The sequence below is a fragment of the Haliaeetus albicilla genome, chromosome 12 (genome assembly GCF_947461875.1).
Source record: "Haliaeetus albicilla chromosome 12, bHalAlb1.1, whole genome shotgun sequence".
NCBI lineage: Eukaryota > Metazoa > Chordata > Aves > Accipitriformes > Accipitridae > Haliaeetus > Haliaeetus albicilla.
The window spans coordinates 25,744,287-25,766,823 of record NC_091494.1 but is presented as its reverse complement, the minus strand read 5'-3'; the positions used below and the strand labels follow the sequence as shown (position 1 = coordinate 25,766,823).

Here is a 22,537-nt window from a genome sequence, read left to right as displayed (position 1 = left end):
TCACAGTTTCTCTACTTGTAGCTGGTGTTTTACTGGCAAATGTGTCATGCCACTGGTTTCCCCATATGAATGCTCCTCTTTTTTGAGGGTTGTATTCAGAGGTGGACTCCCCAGCTGCTAGGAAGGACCTCTTGAGGAAAGCTGGACTAGGCTGTTTGACGGATGGTTTCACAGTTAGAGTTCAGGCTGTTGGTGGAGAAGGGGCTTTACCTGCCTTCCTCCTTCCTTTTTTATTTTCACGTGAATGGCAGAATCTCATTACCAACAGCACTGGCAGAGCTTTGAAGATTTCTGGCCTAATTATCTTATTTGCGCTGCGAGTAGCAGCGAAATCCATGTGCTGTCAGGCAGACTTAGCTATTGTGCCAGCTGTACAGGGGTGGGAGAAAAAGGCCTCATGAAAGGGCTTGTGTGGAGGGTTTGTTTCTGATGGCGCAGGCTCGCCTGGGTTGCATGCACGTTCCCCAGCTGTACAGGTGCTGCAGGATTTCCTGCAAGACCTGGATGGGGTGAATGAGGTACAAGCGAGAAGCTACCGTGTTCTGGACTCCATCTGTGGCCATGCAGGTGCCTTTTTTGGGTAATGCTTGTGAAGGTCCAGCCTGCAAGGTTGAGTTCTTTTTTCATCAGAACTGTAAAAGCAGATTAATGATATCTAGAATCTGCCAGTTGGCTAAACTTCATCTGCTGTCCTTAGGCAAGGTTCAGGACTGTTTTATGTGTATGTGACTTCCTAATCACTTCCTGAGCAGGAAGTTTTAGGTACCTTCACATAATTGCCAACAGTCGTACATATGGAGGGTTTTGGCAAACTGAATTTCTCCCTCCTTTCTATTCAGCTCACTTCTAACAGGAGAGAGATGTGGAGCAAGACTGTAACCTTGAGAATGGCAGTGGCAGAAGGAGCTGTGTTGGAGGCAGTGGTCTGTGGAGCACATCAAGGGCTTGCAAACTCTTAGCATAGCCAGAGGCCTTCTCTGGAAGTAAAAACTGGACAGGGCACACCTGATGGGTTGTAACAGGAGATGGCCAAAGATACCCAGGAAGGGAAGAGGAGGTGTTTGCCGAGGCTGTGTGAAGCAGTTTCACAAACTAACTTAAGGACCAAAATCGAGATGGATATTCCCAAAAGAAAGCAGCTGCAGCCCTCTTTTTGGGAGCAGAGGCAGGATCCTGGAGCCACAGAGGTGGGCAGCTCCATCCTCACTTGGGATGTAGACGTGTCTCTTCTGTGTCAAGGTGGGCCAGAGTGAGGTGGCACTGGGGATTGAGCTGTGTCTTGCCTGGGGTCTTTCCCTCTGACTTGGCTAGAAAATGCTGGGTGCTTCACAGAGGTCTTCTGTGAACATGGGTGCCTAGCCACTGCCGTGGAGAAGCATCCTGTTATCCCTCTCTCTGCGGAGGGGCTGTTCGGTTGTTGCATGGTTTTGCGTGCTATGATACATAATTACAAAGGTGGTGGGTCAAATGTAGCAAGTTTCAGTGGTGTGTGTGTGAGGGCTGTGATAGAGCCATGTATTTGCACCTCATTTCTGAGACTCTGATAGAGATATATCTCTGTATTTATGCTCGGATACAAGGAATTATCTGCTGTTTGAGTGAAATGGATCAAAATATTATTAACTCTAGCTATTCCCATCCTGAAGCTTTAGCAAAGTGTTGCCACATCTCTTGTGTAGGCAAGGAGCTTCTGAGGCAGCTATGGTCTAAGTAACACTAAACTGCATGTAGCAAGAAGGCAAGGAAAAAGAGTACAGGAATATTTGATGCCTTGATCATCAGTTGAAGGCAGAGGGATGCTTAAGATCTTTGGTCTTTAAGATGATGAAAATTCAGAAACACTGGAATGTACTCCATCTTGGCACAGTTCCTTGGGGCTTCTCTTGGTCAGTATCTCTGTGCTGCCCTTTTGTCATGGGAACAGGCATGACCACAGCCAAAAAGCATCAAGGGCAATAGCTTGTTTTTTGGATGCTAGAGGTGACTGGACACTGAGGAGGCTGTAAGAGCTGTTTCCTCTGGCCTTCTATCTTAGCTGTTGTTGTATGCGTTGAGAGTCATCTTCCAAGTTTATGTGCAATTGTGGCTGGGTGGAAGGCAATCTATGGTGTCCTGTGGCAAGCTGACCTAGCACAAAAGCTTGGCAAAATGCTGAAGTTCCCCCTTGCACGGCTTGAGGGGTCTGAGTGAACCCTCCCAGTACTGCTTTGTAGGTGAAGCCAGCCAGTCTCTACAAGGCTATTGCTTACTCCTAATAACACTCCCTGTGGCTTGTATATCCAGAACACTGACTGCTGAGTAAAATGAGTGTGTAAAGTCAAGGAATCCTTGCACATCTTGAGTATTGCTTTCCCTTTCTGTGGTTCCAGATAGCAGCTGGGAGAAAGTTGGTTTGGAAAACAAAGCTGTTAGGAACCATTTGTTTAGACACAAGGCAAAATGAAAGTGGAAAACATAATCTGTCTGTTCCCCTCAGCCTCCCACCTTCTTTTTGTTTAAAATGTCCACATGCCATTTACTTTCAATAAACAAAAGATGTTTCTTATAAGCTGGTGTTTACTAGTAGGGAAATGTGATTTATTAGAGAACAGAAATCCCTGCTTGTGCCTGTGTTTTCAAACTGGAGCAAGAGTTCATAATTTTATAGACCTTTCAAGAATGGATTTCCTAAAGCAAACAGTGAGGAACTGTTAAATTATAGCCATGTAAAGCAACAGGGTAGTAGTGTGATTGCTCAGTACTAATGGCTTTATTATTCTGTACCAAATAGGAGTGGTTTGGGCTGGTGGGAGATAACATGCCTTTCCTGAGATAGCTTTGGAGCCGATTCAGAGGAGAAGCCAATCTGAGATTCTTGGACAACTTCTTTCCCTCGTAATGAGGGGGATAAGGTCTGTATGGGTGTTCTCTTACTCCAGCTTTCTTCCAGGATCATGCAGGGAGGACCAGCTTCTAGAAAAGCAAAGTATGGTTTCTCTCTACAGTCTGACAGCCACTAAAGTCTCACACTGCCCCTCTGAGTTAGGGTCTTAGCTTTCCCAGCATTTGCTTGGGGCATCTCTGTGACCTGTTTGCCCTTTAGAGGGAATAGGGGAGCGATGCAGTTCCCCTCCAGATTCATGGGTGGTGGAGGCTGTGTTGATGCCTTTCTTCAGCCCTGTCTGAGCTCACCAGCCCAGCAGGACTCCTAGGCAGTTGGAGTGCAGTGTTCAAGCCAGGGACTTTGGGACTGAGCTGCTGTGGGGGCTGCTGAATTCTTCAAATCCCTGGGCTTGAGCAGAAATGACCTTGAAGTGCCTGGCACCAACATCTCTGGATCCTGTTGAGATGCAGGTTTGTACCCCATCCGCCCATTTCTTTCCACGGCTGCTCATGTGGGGCTTAAGCAAGTTAAGGTGCCAGATGCCTGGTCTTGTCTCTGTCTTCCATGTGTCTGTCACCTCCAGGTGTTGGTGTCTCAGTGTTGTGCTGACTGGGCTGTGAATGAAGCTCTGAAAATAGTGGCCATTTGAGGAGGGTCTGTGCTCCCTTGTGCAGCCAGCCATTACCTTCTTGGCTGTGCCAGGCAGTTTGTCACTAGGGGTAGTGAGAAGCACAAGAGCATGGGTGGTCTCAGCTTGGAGCTCCAGTCTTGCAGTTAGCCTGTGTCTGAGGATGCCTGCCTGGAGCCTGGGTGGGATCTCTAACAGATGCATGCACGGTGCCCTGGCCCTTCTCCAGCTCGAAGCCATTGCAGTGACCTCTGCTGAGACATGTGTGTTGAAAGGGACCGATCTCCTGTGTTTCTTGGTTTCTTTCTCCTGGTTCTCAACTTCTATATGGTACATTGGGCTCATTTCTGGCTGCCCTACACATATGCATGCTGGAAAACCTTGTTACCAGCTTAGTTGGGCTCTTGGAAGAAACAGTCTTTGCAAAGAGAGCTGTGGCTTGTAATGAAATAGCTTTGCAGTAACATAGTTTCAGTGCTGCAGTATGTCTGTTCTGGCTTTGGGGTTGTTCCTGGGCTAAAAATATGGCCCATTAAGACTTCTGGAACAGGATGTATCCATATTTTAAAGATACTTTATTCCTTATGTGTTATTGCTAAGTGATTTAACTGATACTGCATTTGGAGACCTACTTTGTAAGATCACTTTGTCTGAAGTGGAAGTTGAGAAAAGAATCAAGTGTGTTTGTGTTTCTGATAGTGAGGATGTGGTGCTGCCTTGGAGGGCTGGGAGGCTTGGGTGTTGCACTGGTGTCTGATGCTGACTGATCAGGGCCGCTGGACAGCTATTTCCATTTCTGATCTTTCCTGCCCTCAGATGACAAAAGATTCAGAATTGCATGGAAAAGATTAGCATTAGGAGTTTTACCACCTACTTCATTTGAAACTGGATGTGCTTGAGATGTGTTGAACAAATGGACAGTGGCCTTTCTTCTCCCTGGGGACAGCTTTTACATGGATGGGAAGCTACAGATGGGGCCCAAGGCAGAAATGCAAATAGGCAGGGCTGTGATACGAAGCATTTGGCAGGATCACAGGCTTAAAAGCTCCCTCCCCACGGCTGCTTGATCCTGCTTTTTCGGTTGTGCTGACACAGCTGGTTGTGGGCTGCACTGTGAACTGTTTGAGTGGAGCTTTGGCCTCAAAACTGTGGGATTAGGGCCTGTGCTGCTGGCACCGTGAAGCTGGCCAAGCCCAGTCCATCCCAGTGCTGCTTGTAAGAAGCCCTCAGAGGTGTACTCGCTTCAAAATGACTGCTGTGATTACAGCTTTGCAGAGAAGTGCAGTAGTGAGCGTGAACAGCTAATTAGTTTTTATAACCCTCTTTTGTTTGCTTTTGAAGACACAAGTCCCTCACTTGCTTGCCTGGCTCCCATTCGGTGTCGTGACAATGTCAGCGTGAGTGTGTGAAGCTCATGTTACGCGGGGAGAGTTCAGACAGGTTTGGTTTCAGCACAGGTCTTGTCCCTGAGCTGTTCTAGCACTTTCCTGACAGGAGGCAATTGGTATTAGAACAGGTTTGGCCCCGAGACTGTGAACAAAACAGTTTTGAGGGGCAGATCGCCCATGGTAATGAGTTCAGTGGAGGCCTGACTGTTTTTTGTAGATGAAAAGGTCAGATCTGTTGCCTGGGTTATGTAGAAAGGTTTTGTTCTGGAACAGCCTGCTCCTGATCAGCTCCAGTCTCTGCTGAGCTGCCAGGTGCTGGTCTGAACAGTGTTTTTCCTACATTTTCCTCATTGGTGAATGTTGAAGAGTTTACTTTTTAGGTGAGTATGTTCGTTTAAGGCTGTGATGTTCTGAGTTCAGATCAGCAACTTGGACAAACTTAAAACACCCCTGGTTTTGAGCCTGCCCTACTTGGAGTTTGGTTTTAATCACAAGTTTTAACAAATTGAGCCTATTGAAAACATTCTTAGTGAAACACCCTCTTTTTTTTTTTTTTTCCCCAGAAGCTGTTAGCTGTCTTCAAGAAACAATATTTTAATTGAAGTCATGATAAAAGCAAAGCGGCAGTGGTTGTTGTAAAGCTTAATTATTAAACAGCCTTGTTTTTAATGAAAAAAAATCTGTAAAGAAAAAAAAGCTATGCACTTTAAAACTGTCAAAATAAAACCTAAAACTTTGAAGTCTTAAAATACTTTGGGAAATGCTGAATGTTTTTGACTGGTTATATGGAACAGCTGAACTGACTTAACTGGAACAAAATTAGAGGAACAAAGAGGTTTTGTTTCCAGAGTGTATTCTTTGCCCTTTGACAGCACTGTCTGGCTCACACTCAGAGTTAGATACCCAGAACAGGTCACTGTCAGCTTCCCCCCTTTGGTTAGACTTTCCACATAACTAGTCTGCTGGAACAACAGTAATATGCTTGTAAATGAGTAAAAATCACAGGAAGATTCAGGGGCAAGAGCAGAATTTGAAGCTCCTGTAACTGTTGTGTTGTGTTTTTGAAAGAGTCTGAGTCTCATGTTGACAGTTCCTCTTCCCTAGTGTCACACGTTAGTGCTGAGTTTGAGGTTACCACAGGCTAGCAGGGTTTTTCCTGGCTGGTGATTGATGTTGAATCCTACACAGTTGGACCTTCTCAACATGGTCTCAAAGTGAGAGACTTGCCTTCCATGGAAGATGCTCTGAAAGTCTCCCAATGAACACTTCCCATGTACACAGCAGTTTTCATCAGCAAAATGGTGAGATGGTTTCTATGCATGTGGGTTATCCTTAGCATGGTAGCTGGCACTCTGGCTCTGGGAGGTGCTCATATGCTCTGTTCTGTAGCCGTCATTCAGGGCTATTCACATGGAAACAAGCTCTCTGTAAAGTCTGTTTTCTGTTGGGGAAGGATAGACAGCAGGAGGAGATGAGCAGCTGAGAAGCGGAGCTCTTGTTTCCATGCAAATATCCTATAAAGAACAAAAGAGGGTGAGAGGCATGCTCAGAGATGGGATCTGCAAGCAGAAAGGCTCCAGAGTTGTCTTCCATGAAGCAACTTCAGGTCCATGTGAATGTAATTTTTACACTCTTGTGCATTGTGGGTCTCATGGGTGAGTCACAGATGCTGCTTTTGTTTTGAACTTCTCTAGGGCTAAATCCTCCGCTCTGGGAATTTTACTGCTGACTTCACTACACTAGGATTAGGGCTTTTAGGGTCTGCTGCTGAAATGATGCAAGTTATCTGTTCTTCCCAAGTCCCAGCTTGTAGAGGAGGTAGGATGCAAAATAACACTAAAGTTGCCTCATCTGCCCCTGTGGCATACTCAGTGTGGCTGGCTTTGAGGATCCTGGGGGCATATTTCACTGTCTTTAGGACTGCCCTGTGATTTCTTTCCCAGTGCATTGGAGAGAGCTTATTTCTCTTTCCTTGGCACCTGCAGGTGATGGGAAGGTGTCAGAGGATGGGAAGCCCTGCATCCCAGCTAAGACCACTAGCAAAACAGTGTTGTGAACAGCAGCCTCACTGGAGTCCCCTTGAGCTTGCAGCACTGCCAAGCTTGAAGGTCTTTGAGAGGAGGTGGGACTGGAGATAGGGACAGCCTCGCAGCTTACTCAAATTCATGTGGCAATGGCAAAGAGCTCTTGGGGACTGATTGGCATTCACTGCAGCAGGCAGCTGGGGTGGTTTGAGACTTGGCTGCTCAGAGCTGCCTGTCCCTGTGGTAGAGGGTACCAGCTTGATAACACAGGTAGCAGGAGCAAATGCATGTCTCTCTCTTCCATCACTGCCTCAAGCAAGGCACAGACCTCTGTTTATCAGTGTTCATGTCCTTTTGACCTACAGGTATTGAGTTAGTTGCAAGCCAGTTCACTGCCCGAGCAGATGCACCTGAATTTTGTAGCTACCATAGAAATAAGTGTCAGCAAGATGTCAGAGAGGTTAGGCTCATTATTAGATCTCATTAATTCTGTGGAATACCCTGTCGAGAATATATTAATATTCTTATTTTGTTGACATATATTAACATATATAATAGTTGTATAATTGTTACTAATAATTATGATAATAATAAGCTTCTTCTCATAGACAGTAGTCAAAATGGATATTCAGAAGTCCCCATAGGTACTCTTAAATCACAGCTGATGGACAGGAAGGTGGTGGTGTGTGTACAATGTGGTGAGAAGTGCGTTTTCTGCCTGCTTGTGCCTGGGAAGAGTGTGAGCCTGGAGGCCAGATTTCACAGGTGCAATTGAATGTGTTTATCTGTGCTGGTTGGTTGGGTCAGGCAGTTTGGGTCAGGAAGTTCCTATGCTTTTAGCTGGAAATTACTGTTCCCTACCCTGGCATTTGCTGCCATTCAGTAGAAGCACGGTAATTTGATGTGTGCGTGCTCCTATGCTGCTGCAGTGATGCAAAAGTAAAAGGACATTGTTTAAATCACCTTCAGCCTAAAGTGTCAGTTTGGAGAAGCGCGTTCTTTGCCTTGCAGAAAGATCACAGTCAGTTATAGTCTCATCTGGAGGTGTCCTTCCTGAAAGCACTCTAACTCCAGGCTTTTCAGAGTACTACCCTAGATGAGATAAAGCTCTTGGTTGTGCGTGTTATATTTGCCTATATAGTTGCTCCCCTATTAGTTATAACAGAAAACCAGAGAGTGCCCTGATTTTTTGATCATTAAAAGAACTCTAAGACACATGGAGCTCAAAAGGTTCTGGATTAAAATGCGTTCTGCTGTTTTCTTAAATATACAACCTGCTAAAATCACATGGAGACCCACAGCAATTACAATACAAGGCTTGGCTCAAAGGGTACAGCTCTTCTTGGTTTATTGGAAAAGAATACCCTGTGGCATATCTGAAAGCCAGATACAGGGTGACAAACCAGCATGATTATGGCAAAGAAGTAATATTCAGGATTGTCCAAGGAAAGATTAACTTTTCAAGCCAACTTTTACTGATGCAAATTGTCAATCACTGTGTTGTAATAAAGAGTAGAAATAACTAAATATGAAATGCTGACTTGTAAAGGGGAGTCATCTAAAGTGCTTTGTGTTGCAAGATTTCATGAAAATGGTTTTGAAATGTTCTGCTGCATTTGCCTTACAGAGAGGCCAGATCTGCCAGCGGGCAGGTGCTCTTGGCAGTGCATCATCCTGGAGATGTTTGGGGTGGAGCATGTGTGCTAGAACATCCTGTCTGTCTTGCAGGGGTCAAAACTGGATTGTTCCCAGTGGTACCTTTTTAAAAAAAAAAAAAAAAAAATTAAAAAGGCTTTGTCCAGTGCAGGTGTAACTCCAGCTTGGTTTTCAATCTCTTTTTTTTTCTGGGCAGCAGTTCCAAATTACTACCTTCCCTGGCAGGGGGATGACTCCCTAAAATATATCTTAGGGTTCCTGGTCTGTAGGATCAATGCAAGTTGTGTTCAGTGAACATCTCTTTCATTAAGTTTGTATTATACAATATAAAGGACATTTTTCTTCCTTCCTAGTGTGATCCCGATGCTCTGTGTTGTAGTTCCCTTGCATCTGGTGTCCAGTGTTACAGCTCTTGTTTCCTTTAGGAATTGCTCTTTCTGCTGCTTTGACTGTTATCCCTACCTGGTTTGGGTTTTTGGGGGGGGTTTGTGTTTGTTTGTTTTTTTTCTTTTTTTTAATAGCCCGCATTAAAGTTGCGCATTCTTTGCAGCAACCATCTTGGGCTTGATTTCTATTTTGTGTTTTTGAAGCATCCAGTGCAGTTTTGCCTTGATCTTCAAGCAAGACCACCCCAAGCAAAATAATACAGCCTGCAGTCCTTATCCTGCTACAGCTTAGAGGTTCTGATTTCCCTGGGTTTTGCCAAGACCCTGCTGGGCTGGGTCCAAAAGGTGAATTCAGATACCACCCAGCTTCTCTAGAACTTTGCTTCCAGCTTCAATCCTTGCATCCTCTCCCCTTAGTCTAATTAAAACCCTCTGTAACAAATGCTGTGAAGCCAGCTGCCATGCTTTGGCAGGTAGCAAACGCAGGGCAATGAAACCTCCAGCTAATCCATCCATGCTATGAAGTCATAAGAATCTTGTTAATTTTTAAAAAGCCCTTGATGCCCACTAATCCAAATCAATTTTCCTTTCTTTCATAAAGTCGTGCTTCCATTTAGGCTTCAGCTAAGAATTACAGCTAATTTGTTCGATTTTATAACAGTGTAATTGAAAAAGTGATTTTAATATCCTGGCAACCATATTCCCTTTCTTTGGTTGTTAATGAAAGAATCCATTAAAGTTAAATGATTTGGGCACAGATTCAAGTTGAATCGCCTGAATATTCTAGGGGAGTGTTTTTGACCATCTGCTGCTCTGTCATTGGCGTTTGTGTTGTAAATGGGACTGAGAGAAGGACTTCACAGGTCTTGTTTGAACCATTAAGCGTAAAATATCATTTTAATTTTCTGATCTCAGTGTAAATAGTGGAAATACTCGGGAGAGTTGGAACTGTTCTGGTCTGTGGTATCCTGCGCTCATAAATATCGCGGCTGAACTGTACTTCCACATCCTTTTCAGGGGATCTCATGGCTATTTGTATTGATTACAGTATATCATTCAGTGCCATGTTGTAAGTTCCTTTTAATGACAGGCAAGACAACTGGAAGTGGAGCCGATGAAGGGGAGAGTACACGTGATGGAGAAGCATTTTTCCCGCTGCCTTGAGTCACACTCGTCGTTTCTGTCTGGCTGCAAATAGAGCAGTGCATCCTAGTGCAGGGTTGGTGAGTGTGAACAGAGACAACTAATAAATTAGAGCAGCTGTTGTCATCGACTTACTTCCTTGCATACTGCCATGGTGGGTGATTTAGGGCTGTTGGGCCAAGCTGACATTTGGAAGCACAGGCCTTGTATATTCAAGCAAGGGCAGAGTCAAAGGGCTCGCGTCCTCTTTTCCCTGTAACGTGCTCTTCCTTTTTCCTTTGTTGCCAAGCTTTCTTGCTGTCCTCAGTGACACACGGCATGGCTGACCTGCTGGGAAGCAAAATGGACAATGAACTGTGCCATGAAATCCTCTGGGGATGGCTATGGCTCTCGTTGGGTTTGAGCCCGTGTCTTGGAGGTGGATGAGTCTTTGGGTGCTCCGTTAAAGCTGGAAGCATGTCCATCTTGTTAAGGATAGCTCAAGCAGCCATCCCCGCATTGTGATCTCAGGCTGCTTATCACAGGGTTAATATTTACCCACTCAGCCAGGGTGGCTCTCCATCCCTGTTACAACAGCCTGGCAATGGGGGGGGTGGGGAGGGGTGGGAATTATACATTGTGTCTTTCTTTGGAAATTACAAAGCGTGGGCCAAGTTTCTGGAGGCCTTTAAAATGAGGGAGATACAGGTTATGCTCTGTCAGTTTGCTCCAGAGCTGTACGCTGCATTTTGTATATGAAAGTTTCAGTTCCAGAGGCTAAAGGATTGTCTGGTAGAGAGGATGGGATTTATTTGCTGGAAAGTTTGGCTGCTAGTTTCAAACCTGCAGCGGGGACACTGTTGATTCCTCTTTGCACTGACTTTTCCCAAGGTTTGAAATTGGGCATGATGCTTTTTTTTTTTCCCCCCCTCCTTCTCTGTAATGTGGTGAGGAATTGACAGATGAAATATTTACTGTTGGAGCTGAATGTATTTCAATTTAATGTGTTTGCATTTGTATCTTTGGAATATACAAAGCCACTAACAGAGGGGAAAAGAGCTACAAAATATACTTAAGAATTTTAACTGTAGCTCACAGGTGAAAGATCTTTGTGTATTTTATTTGGTAATTTTAGTTTCCGGTTAACTGACTGTTCTCAAGAGGCATGATACTGAAGCTTGTATCATATTGCATACTTTTAGCTTTCTCAGGCATGGAGAGATGAAAGTATATCCTAAAAATATGCTAAACTTAAATAGTTCAAGTGCAAAAATAGGTAACGTTGTAACAGGAGATCTTGTTTCAGACTCCCCCTGTGTTGTTTGCAGATCAAACATGTATATGATGCGTGAAATAAAATCAGGAACTTCTGCATCTAACAAAAGCAAAATGACTGTGTTTCCTTTCCAACATCAGTGAAAAATGCAGGAAGTAGTTATGTGTTTAAATGTTGTCTGCAAAATCATGCAAATCTAAGCCAGTCATTCTAGCATGTTGTGGTCCCTTAAAAAGGCAAAATATCAGGCTTATTCAGCTCGGACTGCTGCTCAGCAGCGAAATTATAGTCACTGTGGCAAATGGGCCTTCAAATGTTAACACCAGCAGGTAACAAAAATAGCATTTAATAACTTTCATTAGAGTTAGTGTTTCTAGGGCTTTGGGGCTTTGCTCTTTCAAGTAATTTACATAATTTGCAGGTACAAGCTGCTGTGCCAGACTGTCCATCTGATTCTCTCTCTGATCAGAGCATATTAATGTACTTGTTTGATGGTCTGTTACCAATAATTACCTTGGATTGCATTAGGAGCATTTCCAACATTGCAGCTGGTCTGTATTTTTCACTAAGTGTATTTCAGGGCCCAATTACAGGACTCTGATGTGTTATTGTTCCAGTGCGCTTGTTCAAGCTTGTAATTTTAATATGCCTCTACACTGTAAATTTATGAATGCAAAACCCAAGGCTCTGTCCTGAGTTCCCTGTGCATCCTGTGCTTGCAGCAGCTTCTGCAGAGATCATTTCAGCTGTTTCTTATTGGTTTTTTAAAAAGGGAAAGATACAGCTAGGAGATGGAGGCTTCCTCAGAGAAGTTTATAGAGCAAAGCCTGAAGTTTGGTGTGCTGTGTGCTTGGCGTGGAGCAGGTGGGAAAGGGACAGAAACAGCTCAGCCCTGCTTGGGTCGGGCAGTGTAGGGGATTGTGAAGAGGTTTTCAGTAATTTTAGTGTTGAAGTCACTTTGGCACTTTAAATAAGCATCCCTCAATGCAAGGAAGGCTAGTGCTGATATTACTGTACACAGGGACAGCTCTCCCTGTTCTGCTCTCAGTAGCGCGAGACACCCTGGGGAGAAGACCTGAAAAAGGCCTAGATTAACAAGTCTAGATTTTAGCCTCCTCTAGACTTCAGCTGCTGTTTCAGAAGCCTTTCTGGGGTCAGAGAGGAGAAAGTACAAAGGCTTAACCTTCATGAAAGACTCAAGCACTTTACTGTTATGATTGCCATTGACAATTCAACACAATGAATAAATTATTATTGCTATTGATTTGTTTCATCTTTCTAGACCATTTGTTTGCAGGGGATACATGGGAGTAACAGACATCTCAATGAAACTGAACTCAATCTCGAGAGCTGCTTTTGTGTTTATCCCTATCTGCTAGGCATCATCTGTAGATAGAGATAAGATGTTTGGGCAAACCTGGTGCTTCTACAGAAGCAGGAAAGCATTTAGTCCTTCCTAGGAATCAGTTGATACTTTACTGGATTGGAGTCTGCAGGGTTATGTGAGCCATGGGTTGGTGGCTCCGGTGGTCTTGGGTGGATGAAATGAGCAGCTGCAGTTGGCTTTAGCATTAGGAGCATCAGAAGTATCTTTAAAAATACTTAGATGGGGACCTTTTCAGCTGTTTTATTTCCTTGATGCCTGGTGTGTTATATTTATACACAAAGATATTAATTTACCCAGGGCTTTGGCAGCCTTTACTTTTATCTAAGTGAGTCTAGTCATTAACCTGTTTACCTTAATTACAGCTTTAGATAACATCAAGCTTTTCAGGTATGGCCTATAAAGAGTGATGCGGCATTGCATGTGTTTTAGATAGTGTTTCTTTCATGCCATCCTTTCTGCTCTTTTGCTTTTAACTGGAGGTTTGAATAGAACAAAGGCAAGAGGTTCTTGCCCAGCATCGTTTGTCAGGGAGAGTTGCATTTGGAACATGCTACAACAAATTGATAAATTATGATTAATTTAACTTTGCAATGGAGGGGCTTTGTATACATGTGAAAATATAATAATGGACCACTATGAAGTGAGTGGGTTGGATCAATGTTCCGAAGCCACAAAGCCTCATAGAGATTTGTTAGATGTAAAGATCTTTATAATTAAGTAAAGTAGAGCTGGACGAAGAGGGTATTTTTGTGCATACTCCCTCCACTGATCTTGTTGCAGTAACTGGGCTCCCTTTTGGGCTCCCTTTTGACCTTTACAGGGATGTACAGCTCACCTGCTTGCACAGATGCAGTTGATAGGGCTCAAGTATGTTTGCTCCCATGTGACGCTGTGCTCAGAAGGGTGTTTGGACCATGACCCTCTTAAAGCTTTAGAGCAATGGATGTCATCCTGAGAGGATATTACAAAGTATTTCTGTCTAAATAGCAGTTCTAGAGCTGTCTGTAGCTGTTGAGACTGGCCTAGGCTATGGGATGGTCAAGCCTGTGCTCAGCAGCCAGCTGCAGGGCATTTTCACTGGACTGGACTGTGTGTGGATGGAGCTGAGCTTGCCCTGCCAGTGCTCATCCTGGGTCCTGATGTGTACCGGGACCTGAGGGGCACTACTGTGCTCCCCAGCCCAAGCTGGTGAGTGACCATGACACTGCACACTCCTCCCCTGCAGCTGGGTCTGTGCAGGGTGTGAGGGGATCACTCCTGGCTTGGCCTTATACCCTACGTCTTAACGCGGGGATGGTCTCTGAGTGCAGACTCTTGCTGCATGTGGTGCAGGTCTGGCACCCAGCTGCTCATGAAAGGCTGGGATCTGCTTAGTGACAGAGGATGATCTGAGAGTCCCTTGCTGCCAGCTGGGTAAATATTCCTGCAGCAGTGGGAGATGCTGCATTATTAAATAAACCATCTAGCTTGCTTATATGCAGAATTAGGATAAGGCCTGCTTCCCACTGGCAAGTGCTGCTCAGTACTGAAGCTGCTCTGCTGTGCGTGGATATCAACTGTTAATAAAATGGTCTTTCCAGCAGCACTGAGATAGTTTTAGGAGCCTTCTGTTCCATAGAGGCTAAATGGAGGCTGAAGGTGTAACTTTCTTATTCTTAGCTCGTTTGCATTGCCATTACAAGCTGGAAAGTTCCAGTAACATCTGGTAACTGGGCAGGGAATGTAGGGATCTTGACCCCTCCATTTCACGGGCCTTGTTACAGTTCAGTGGAGGAATGTTTTCTGTTTTATTGTGTCATGGGGAGGCTGAAGGCCTGATGCACAATGGCATTTAGGTGCCCAGCTCCTCTTTCAGCCTCCTGTTCTGTAGAGACCATGGGAGTTGGGTGCTCCAACCCCAGAGCTCCTCTGGTTCTGCTTTCAGCGCCAATGTTGCTGAGCATCCAGAATGCAGACTTCGTCAGAGACCTCCATCCAGATTTCTTTCTGGGTCACTACTTGCCAAGTGCAGTTGCCCTAAAAACAGGCTGAGACCAGGCTATTGACTTTTAATTGTCAACGCATAAAGTTTCCAAGAAGAAAGAGGGCTTTGTGTTGCTTTAATGGGGACACACTGAAGTATAGTTGCTCTTTGAATTAGACAATGGGAATGTAAAGATTTTCTACAGCTCTAAGAGCGTCTGAAGAGCATCAGCAGAAGGTTACATTGAGCAGAACAATGGCACAGTAGTTGGCTTGCTGAGAGGTAGGAAAACCCTTTGGAAGTAGTAAGTCCACTTTTCTTCAGTGCTGTTCACTCCCGATTAAATGAGATTAATTGTACTGTTGAGTTCCACGAGTTCAGCATCCAAAATAAATACATAAATTAAGACAGGCGACAGTGCAGAGGCTGAACTGCAGTTTGAATTCCTGCCACCTCCTGTGGGATGTGCAGAGGAGAGAGGAGCCCTTCACTCTTACTGCCTGATATCCCGCAGAACACACACGAAGACCGAGCGCTCTGCTCGCCTCGCCTGAGCCGCTTTCCTTGCTCTCGGGAAGGTTTTCTTTGGCTGGAGCTCTGCAAGGTGCACAAGCCAGTTCCAAAGTGCCAGATGTGTGTGGAATAGGAAACGTGTTGGCCAGGCTCCAGGCTGTGGGACCTGCAGCACAACAGCGGCTGCCCAGGAAAATCTCTGGCTGCCAAGAACTAGAAGTGATGTCAGCTCTGGAAGTGTGTCAGATTAGAAACCCTTGTACTTTGCTCTCTGTGAAGTATTAATCTCCCAAGGCCTATGCTGTAATGGGTCCTGTCTGGCTTGGTGCAACTTTATTTGGTTTGTGCTGGAAGTGTCTGAGGGTTTTTGCGTGAAGACGCTGGAAGCTGTCAGTGGTTTAGCTGCTTTGGGTTGGGTCCTGTTCTTGAGTTGATCCTGGGGCCTCTCTCAGCTGTGCTAAAGATGGGCCTCCCCTGCCTTGAAGTGAAGGTCTATACCTTGTAATTGCCAGGCTGTGTGTTTGTAGGAATGGGCTGGGATTTTTAGGAATGATTGTACCTTGGGATCTTGCACGTGCCTAAACCTCTTTGAATTCCCCCAGCTGGATCAGTTTGTTGAAGAGAAGATAGTACCTCTCCCCCAAATACTAACTTTATGTCTGCTCTTGGGACAGCCCCTTAGGGTGGTGGGTTGGTTGGTGACAAGATTGTGGCTGTGATGGGAAGCTGTTGGAGCTGTCCTCACACCAGCCAGTGAAGAACATGAGCTGTGCTGCATAACTGGGATGGGTTTATCTGCTGAGTTTATGGCAGTGCTGCATTTGCAGCTGGGGCATATGCTGGCTGTCTGAACCAGCATGACAGCGCTGTCCTCATGGTGATGTGCCGTTTGGGTGCTGGCAGTAAGCTTACTCACGGACCTTACTCAGGGATTGTGGATCAGCTGATGATTGCAGCTGTGCTAGGTGCTGTACAAAAAAAAAAAGCAGCATAGATACACCAGTGCACAGAAAGGCATCCCTTTTGGTTTATGCCTGTATGTTTTGTTTCTAAAGTAGTTACTAAAACACAACTCTTCCTCCTGTGAACAAAGCCATTTGTCTCCTGTTGAACAGTAACCTTTTATTTGCTTGTGCTGTGTAACAGAGCTCAAGGACATGTTTACTGCTGATAGCCAAAATTTCACCAGAACAACCATCTCCCTTGTCTAGGTCTTTCCTCCTTGATTTAAGTGGTTAAATCCCAGGGAAGGGAAATAACCCTATGTACAAGGAGACAAGTGGGGTTTTGTGCTGTTCTCAGCCATGCAGTGCAAGCTCCCAACAGATCTGTGGGCTTGGAGTATTGTGTGTCTTGGATGTGAAAATACTGCTCTGAGCGTCTTGCCTCTGATCAACTAATTGCATTGTCAGGAATCTGTCAAACCTCACTCTATTGCTAACTCACACTTCACCTGGTTATTTATGGTTTTGAAATTACAAAACCAAGAGAATTTATTCTTTTTCCCTTTTTGCTCAGTGGTAAGTTGGGCTATTCCTGCCTCCGTTTGATGTCGGGGAGAGGAGATGATAGGAGTGGTTTTTGGCTGTACCTTCTGATGCATGGTTTGGGAAGGGAGATGTTGGCTGGTTTAACGTGGATTTTCAGATACCTGCTTTGGATCTGGAATCAAGCCTGCTGCTGGCAGGGGCTGTGCTCCCATGGAGGACAAAGGACAGCTTTGTGCCTTGAAGATTTTTTACAACCTTCGTTCATCTGAAATGCCCTGTTTTTATGCCACTCAACAGGAGACTTTTTAATTTGCCTCACTGGGCCTGGACACTGGAGGTGGCTGGCTGGCTGATGGGAGTGAGGAAATAGATGGGAGAAAAAAAACCATTTTTCTCCTGGGCTGTTTTTGTGTGTAATGTAGCCTAGGGGATAGCAACACGGGAGAGAGTAAAAAAAAACCCTGCAGAGCCTGGGTCAGAAAATATAATTTTCATGGGAACAAAATGCTTTTAACTTGCTGCATCAAAGACCCTCCCTTTCGGGGCATGCTCTACGTTTGAATACATCTGCATTCCCCCAGAACTCTGTGTACGTGAATGCACATGCATGTGGTATATATCTACATGTAAGTGTGTATTTGGACATACATTTATAATCTCAAAGCTGCTACTGTCCGCCTTGGAATAGCTCAGCAGTTTGCCGGGCTTAGTGGAATTTAGTATGAACTCTGCTGGTTACCTCCAACTGGCTGGGCACAGACTGCACTGTTCTTCTCTCCTCACAACTCACGACTCTGCTTTTGGCCCCTTTTCCCCCAGAAAAGTATTTTGAGATGTTCTCAGTTGTGTTGGGTCATTTCTGGGTAGTCAGTAGAGCTGAAAACTTCCAGTTCTGCCAGGCTTTGATGCATGAAACTACATCCAGGAGGAGCCAAAGGCAAAAAGCTCTCCAGCTCCAAAGCACAGATCTGTAGCCGAAACACCTGCCTTGAACTGATGCGTGGAAAGACCTTCTGGCTTCTGACTTGGAAGCCCACCTCTGTGTTATTATCGATGTCCATTGGAGTAGTTGTATTTGCTGTATGAGGCAGGTGGCTGTTCTGGGTAGTCTTCACTACATTCGTTACAGCATTACCTCTAGCAGGTAAGAGGGTGAAGGCGAGCAGAAGGCTATGTGAGTGTGTGGCTGTATATTTAAACAGGGTCGTATCCATTTCTTTCACTATACGAAGAAGAATGGAGGTTGGAAATAGTCAGCAGCTTCTGTAAGCACTTAACATTCCTGATTTCATTTGTCTTTGATCTCACTTCGAGTAATTTTACTCTCTTCTGATCCTTTGCCTTGAAGGGTCTTTTATCTCATTGTCAGGCTTGCTAATTTAGTGCAGTGTTTTGAACCTCCTATGTTTCCAGAGCCTGGAAGGTATTTTTTCCTTAATCAGGGAGTGTTTATACAGTTCTTTGAACATCTTAGGACAAGACTCGGAGTGGGGCTTTTTCCAATGCCGAGTCTGGGTCCTGGGTCCTGCTTCTCCAAGTGATGTACAGGAGTGCCTGGCATGGAGCAGGAGCCCATGGAGAAAATGAAGGCAGGAGGACATCCCATGTGTGTGGTGGCAGGGTGCAGGTGGGATGCCCAGCATGCAGAGCCAGCTGATTCCACGTGGCTGTGCCCACCCAGCCCTGCTGCATTACAGGAGAGTTGGTGTTGGAGGAGGGTAAGAGTAGGCACAGGCAACATTGGTGCCCATAATGCTGGTGCTGCGCAAGAGCTGCCCGAGATGCGTTGATGTGTAAAGGAGGAGTTGCGGGGGAAGATGCAGAGAGAAAGCTGGAGCTGTCGGCTAATGGGTCTGACTTGTGACCTGAGTTAATTCCTTGTCTCCTCAGTCTCTACTTGGGCTTCTAAAGACAACAAATTTAAGAAAAGTCAAAGGATTAAGACTTTAGCCAACAAAGTTTCAACATCTTTTGAAATAAGCTCTGCATCACATGCCTCAGCCTTTGCCTTAGCAGCCCTACCTCCCTGGAGGCGGTGTATACACACAGGCTGACTAAGCCCCGTGTGACATGCTGCCAGGAGCAGCTACTTCAGGGAGATCCCTTTAGAGAAGTGTCTGGGTTGCTGCTTCTCCATGGATGGGGGTTCTCACAACAGTGATGTGGCTCTGAGTGTGCCTCCTGTCCTTAGCTCAGCTGAGTTTTCCCCAGCCTCAAACTGTTAACCTTCTGTGTTTGGCCATGTCACCTTCTGCACATGTATTGGTGGTAATTTGATCTGTGCTTAACTTCTCCCTATTTCATACAGGTTTTTTTTGTACCAGCTGTCTTGGATAGAAGTCTTACAGTGGCAGTGTCTTTCCAGAGCATTTGGGGCAGCCTTTCAGCTTTGTGTTCCCCTACTTCTAGCCTCCTGTGGAGCCAGTGAGTGAGTTTTGTAGCTTGCTCAAACGACTAATCTTCCCTAGGAGACATGAACAGGCAGAATTGCCCTTACAGGAGGGCATTTGCTGAAAGTCCCTGTGTAGTGGCATTCCTCAGCTTGCTCCTTGGCCTGAAGGGGGCTGGGCAGCAAGGAACCTGCCAGGGCTGTGCTGGCTGACAAATCCAGGAATTACATTGCGATGTGTGCACATTGGGAGCACGATGATGTCTGCTGCTTCCTGCTGTGCCTTCTTCCTGCAGAGTGTGAGTTAGCAGCACAGTGGAAGCATCTGTGTGGGAAGACCCTAAATCCAGGGACTGGCAGGCAGCTCTGTGTTGGTGGTAGCTGCCCCTTTGTCATGGGGTACAGTGCCTGGCTTTTGTGCTGGCTGCATAGCATGGTGTGAAATGGGCATCTCTGCATCCTGCCGGGGTTTGGCTTTGGGGGCTGGGAGATTGTCCCGTGGATGTCCTAGTGAAGATGATGGTGCTTGGGGCAGGGTCTGTTCTGTCCTGTAATGATGGCAATCAACATGCAGCAGACGGGTAAGATTCTGGTGTAGCCTCCTCATCACTGAAGGGACATAGCTGGCCAACATCAGGTTCTTGGTGGTCATTCTGCAAACCAGCAATGATGGCAAACCTGACAAATTCCTGTCCCCACGGGCTTGGGTGGGCACTGAATCAGCCTTGCTTGTGGGCAGGATTAGGCCCTTCCTTTCAGGGGCACCTGCAGTTTCCGGCACACGCCTTGAAATAATTCCATCTCCCTGCATGTGTAATTTTGCGTGTCATTGCCCCTAATTGCATGCTTAACACACACTCTTTTAAAATGTAGCCCTTTTATCAGCAGTAGGTAGTAGCGGGTTTAATAGGGTGTTTGAATTCCTATAAAATTAATCTGTAGCCTTCTGCGATAGGAGACGGGCAGGGAGCCATGTGGTTCATATCCAGTGTTGATAAACTTGTTATAGAGGCAGGAAACATTTCTGATTGGAGCAGTGACAAAATAATTTGGAGTGGAGCCATAAAAAGAGTGGATGGTGGTGGTTTGAGCACAGCAGAGATTGAAATTGCTGGTGTGTGGAAGCAGTGCTGCCAGCTAACATTGACTTAGTGTCTCTGGAGAACTCTAACAGCAAATGCATTTTATTAATGGCAATATTCTTTTAGGAAATGCTGAGCCTTTTTTCAGAGGTGGAGCTCTCCTACAAGTACATGGGTTGGAAATCAGCCAGACCAAGACCTCTTCAGCTTAGCTTGCTGCTGGTCACTGCTCTGGTGTCCGGCTGCAGCAGACAGATTGCCTAAGGGCATGTTCTGGGTACTGGCCACCTGCAGCTGGAATATCCTTTTCTAGTGGGGAAAAGCCATCCATCCATTCCCATTCTGGATTCACCTATATGGGATAAAACACTCAGAGACAGCAGGTGGCATTTTTAGCCGTTCTTTTGTTGTCTTTCCTTTGAAATGAGTTTCCCAGTACACGAACATCAGTGGGAGATGCTGTCTTTCAGGATTCCCAGCTGGGCTTGAGCTCTTACTGCCAGTTTGCCCTGAGGGGGAACTACTCCAACCAAGTTGTGATCATTGGCATTGGGATGCCAAGCTGGGCTTGAATACCTTTGCTTGCACTTAGTTGTCTTGTGGAGGTTGATCAGCCTTGGAGCAGGCTCTGGTATGCAGGCAGGTGAGGGGGACCCCTCGCTTGTCATGGGCAGCCATGGCAGGTTGGGGCCCTTGCTGCATCTTCTGTGCTTGTTGTCACTTCACCTTCTTCCAGTTGTTCTTCTTTGCTTGAATCCAGCATGGAAAAAGTAAGTGTGGACAGAAGGGGTGGCTGCTGGGTACAGTGCAGGGTGGCAGAAATGGTGGAGGTTGTGCAGCCCTAGGGATGTGTGATGGAGAATGCAGTGCACAAGTGTTGTAGGAGGTGCTGGTCACCTAACAGGGCTGAATTTCACCTGTTTCAGTCAATTTCACCACACTCATGGAGAACTGTGCTTCCTTCGCTGTGTAAAGCTGGGATGTGATTAAACTGAGGAAATCAACCCCCGCTGCAATGCTGTCTTTTCTTTACAGGGAGGCTGTTGGAAGGGGATTCTCTGGAGCTGAGCTGTAGTGCTGGTCCTGCAAAGGTGATACTGGAGCCAAACCAAGTCGTGGTTTTGGACTGTAACCTGGCCCCTGTTGAGCAGGTGATCAATATCACGTGGAAGAAGAATGGGTTTCCATTAGTGGAGCAGGAACATCTCCATGTGCTTCCAAATGGATCACTCTTCATCTCATCCCAGGCTGTGGCAAAGGACAGTAAATATCCTGAGAGGGCTGGTGCTGAGGGTAATTACTCCTGCGTGTCTCACAGCTCCTTAGGGGCTGTCACCAGTCAAACGGCTGCAGTCAGATTTTCAAGTAAGTGTTGGGGTTTTTTGTTTTGTTGATTTTCTTTTTTTTCCTCTTCCTGGTGTTTATACAGACCATCTGCCTCCCAGAGAGTTTGAGAAGAAGTGTCTATGAAGCGAAATTCTATTAATGATGTGTAGGTGGGATTTGGGATAGTTCACAAATAAGCAGTGGTGTCTTTCTGTTATCCCACTGTTAACATCTTGTGTAACTCTCCCAGGTAAGTGCCATCAGCCATGAATTAAAAACAGGACCCTCCTCACTCTCCAAAAGACAGTGCTTGTTTTTGCAGGGAACTTGACACTTCAGAGCCCTAAGTGCAGCACCCTCTGCCTCGGGAGGTGGCTGTGGGGGTCTGGCTATGACAGCTCTGGCTCTCCTGGCCAAGACTATTATGGGCTTGTTGCCCCAGTGACATAGATAAGGAGCACTGCCCTGAATCTGTGAGCGCTGACTGAAGCTAAGGGGCTGGGTGATTAGGAAGTGGTTGGGCAGAAGCACCCATTGCTTTTCCTCTGCATGAGTCACCTCTGGATGCTGTGTGCAGGAATGCACCTGCATTACTTGCGTGGGGACAGCTGGAAGGACTGGCTGTGTTTGGGACAGGGACACTTGCATTGGTGTGCTATGTGCTCCCAGCTTGGCTGTGCTGAGCTCTTTATCCCATCCACACCTCAGAGATGGCAGTGGGTGGCCTGCAATTCTGTCCAGATCAGGATCTGCCCTGAGTGAAGAGTGTGGATACACTGAGTTAATTGCCAAGAGACAGTCAGGTGGAAGTGGGTGGTCACCTGAGGGGCAAAAAGCGCTGGAAACAAGCGAGGCTATACTTGGGTGGTCCAAGTTTCCCTTTGGCCCTGCTCTCAGTGGCTTGCTTAGATCTTAACAGGCTTCTAGGAGCACCTAGTACACTCCCTGTTTGGAACATCTGGTGACACTGACAGCTTTACTGTGTCTGAATACAGCCTTATGAAAATGACAAAGACTGTGGACATAGCTGGGAACTGATGCACC

At 45.9% G+C, this 22,537-nt stretch overlaps 1 protein-coding gene across 3 annotated transcripts in view; it reads left to right on the top strand.

Moving 5' to 3' along the window:
* IGDCC4 (immunoglobulin superfamily DCC subclass member 4) overlaps window positions 1-22,537 on the top strand; it is a 100,811-nt gene that overhangs the window by 12,242 nt on the left and 66,032 nt on the right. For 2 of the 3 annotated variants that reach the window (XM_069798591.1, XM_069798590.1), the window contains exon 2: window positions 21,203-21,532. The exons of the other annotated variant lie outside the window; for it this stretch is intronic. In XM_069798591.1, coding sequence (XP_069654692.1) covers window positions 21,203-21,532 — 330 coding nt within the window. The remainder of the gene's footprint in view (window positions 1-21,202; window positions 21,533-22,537) is intronic. 3 annotated transcript variants of the gene reach the window in all.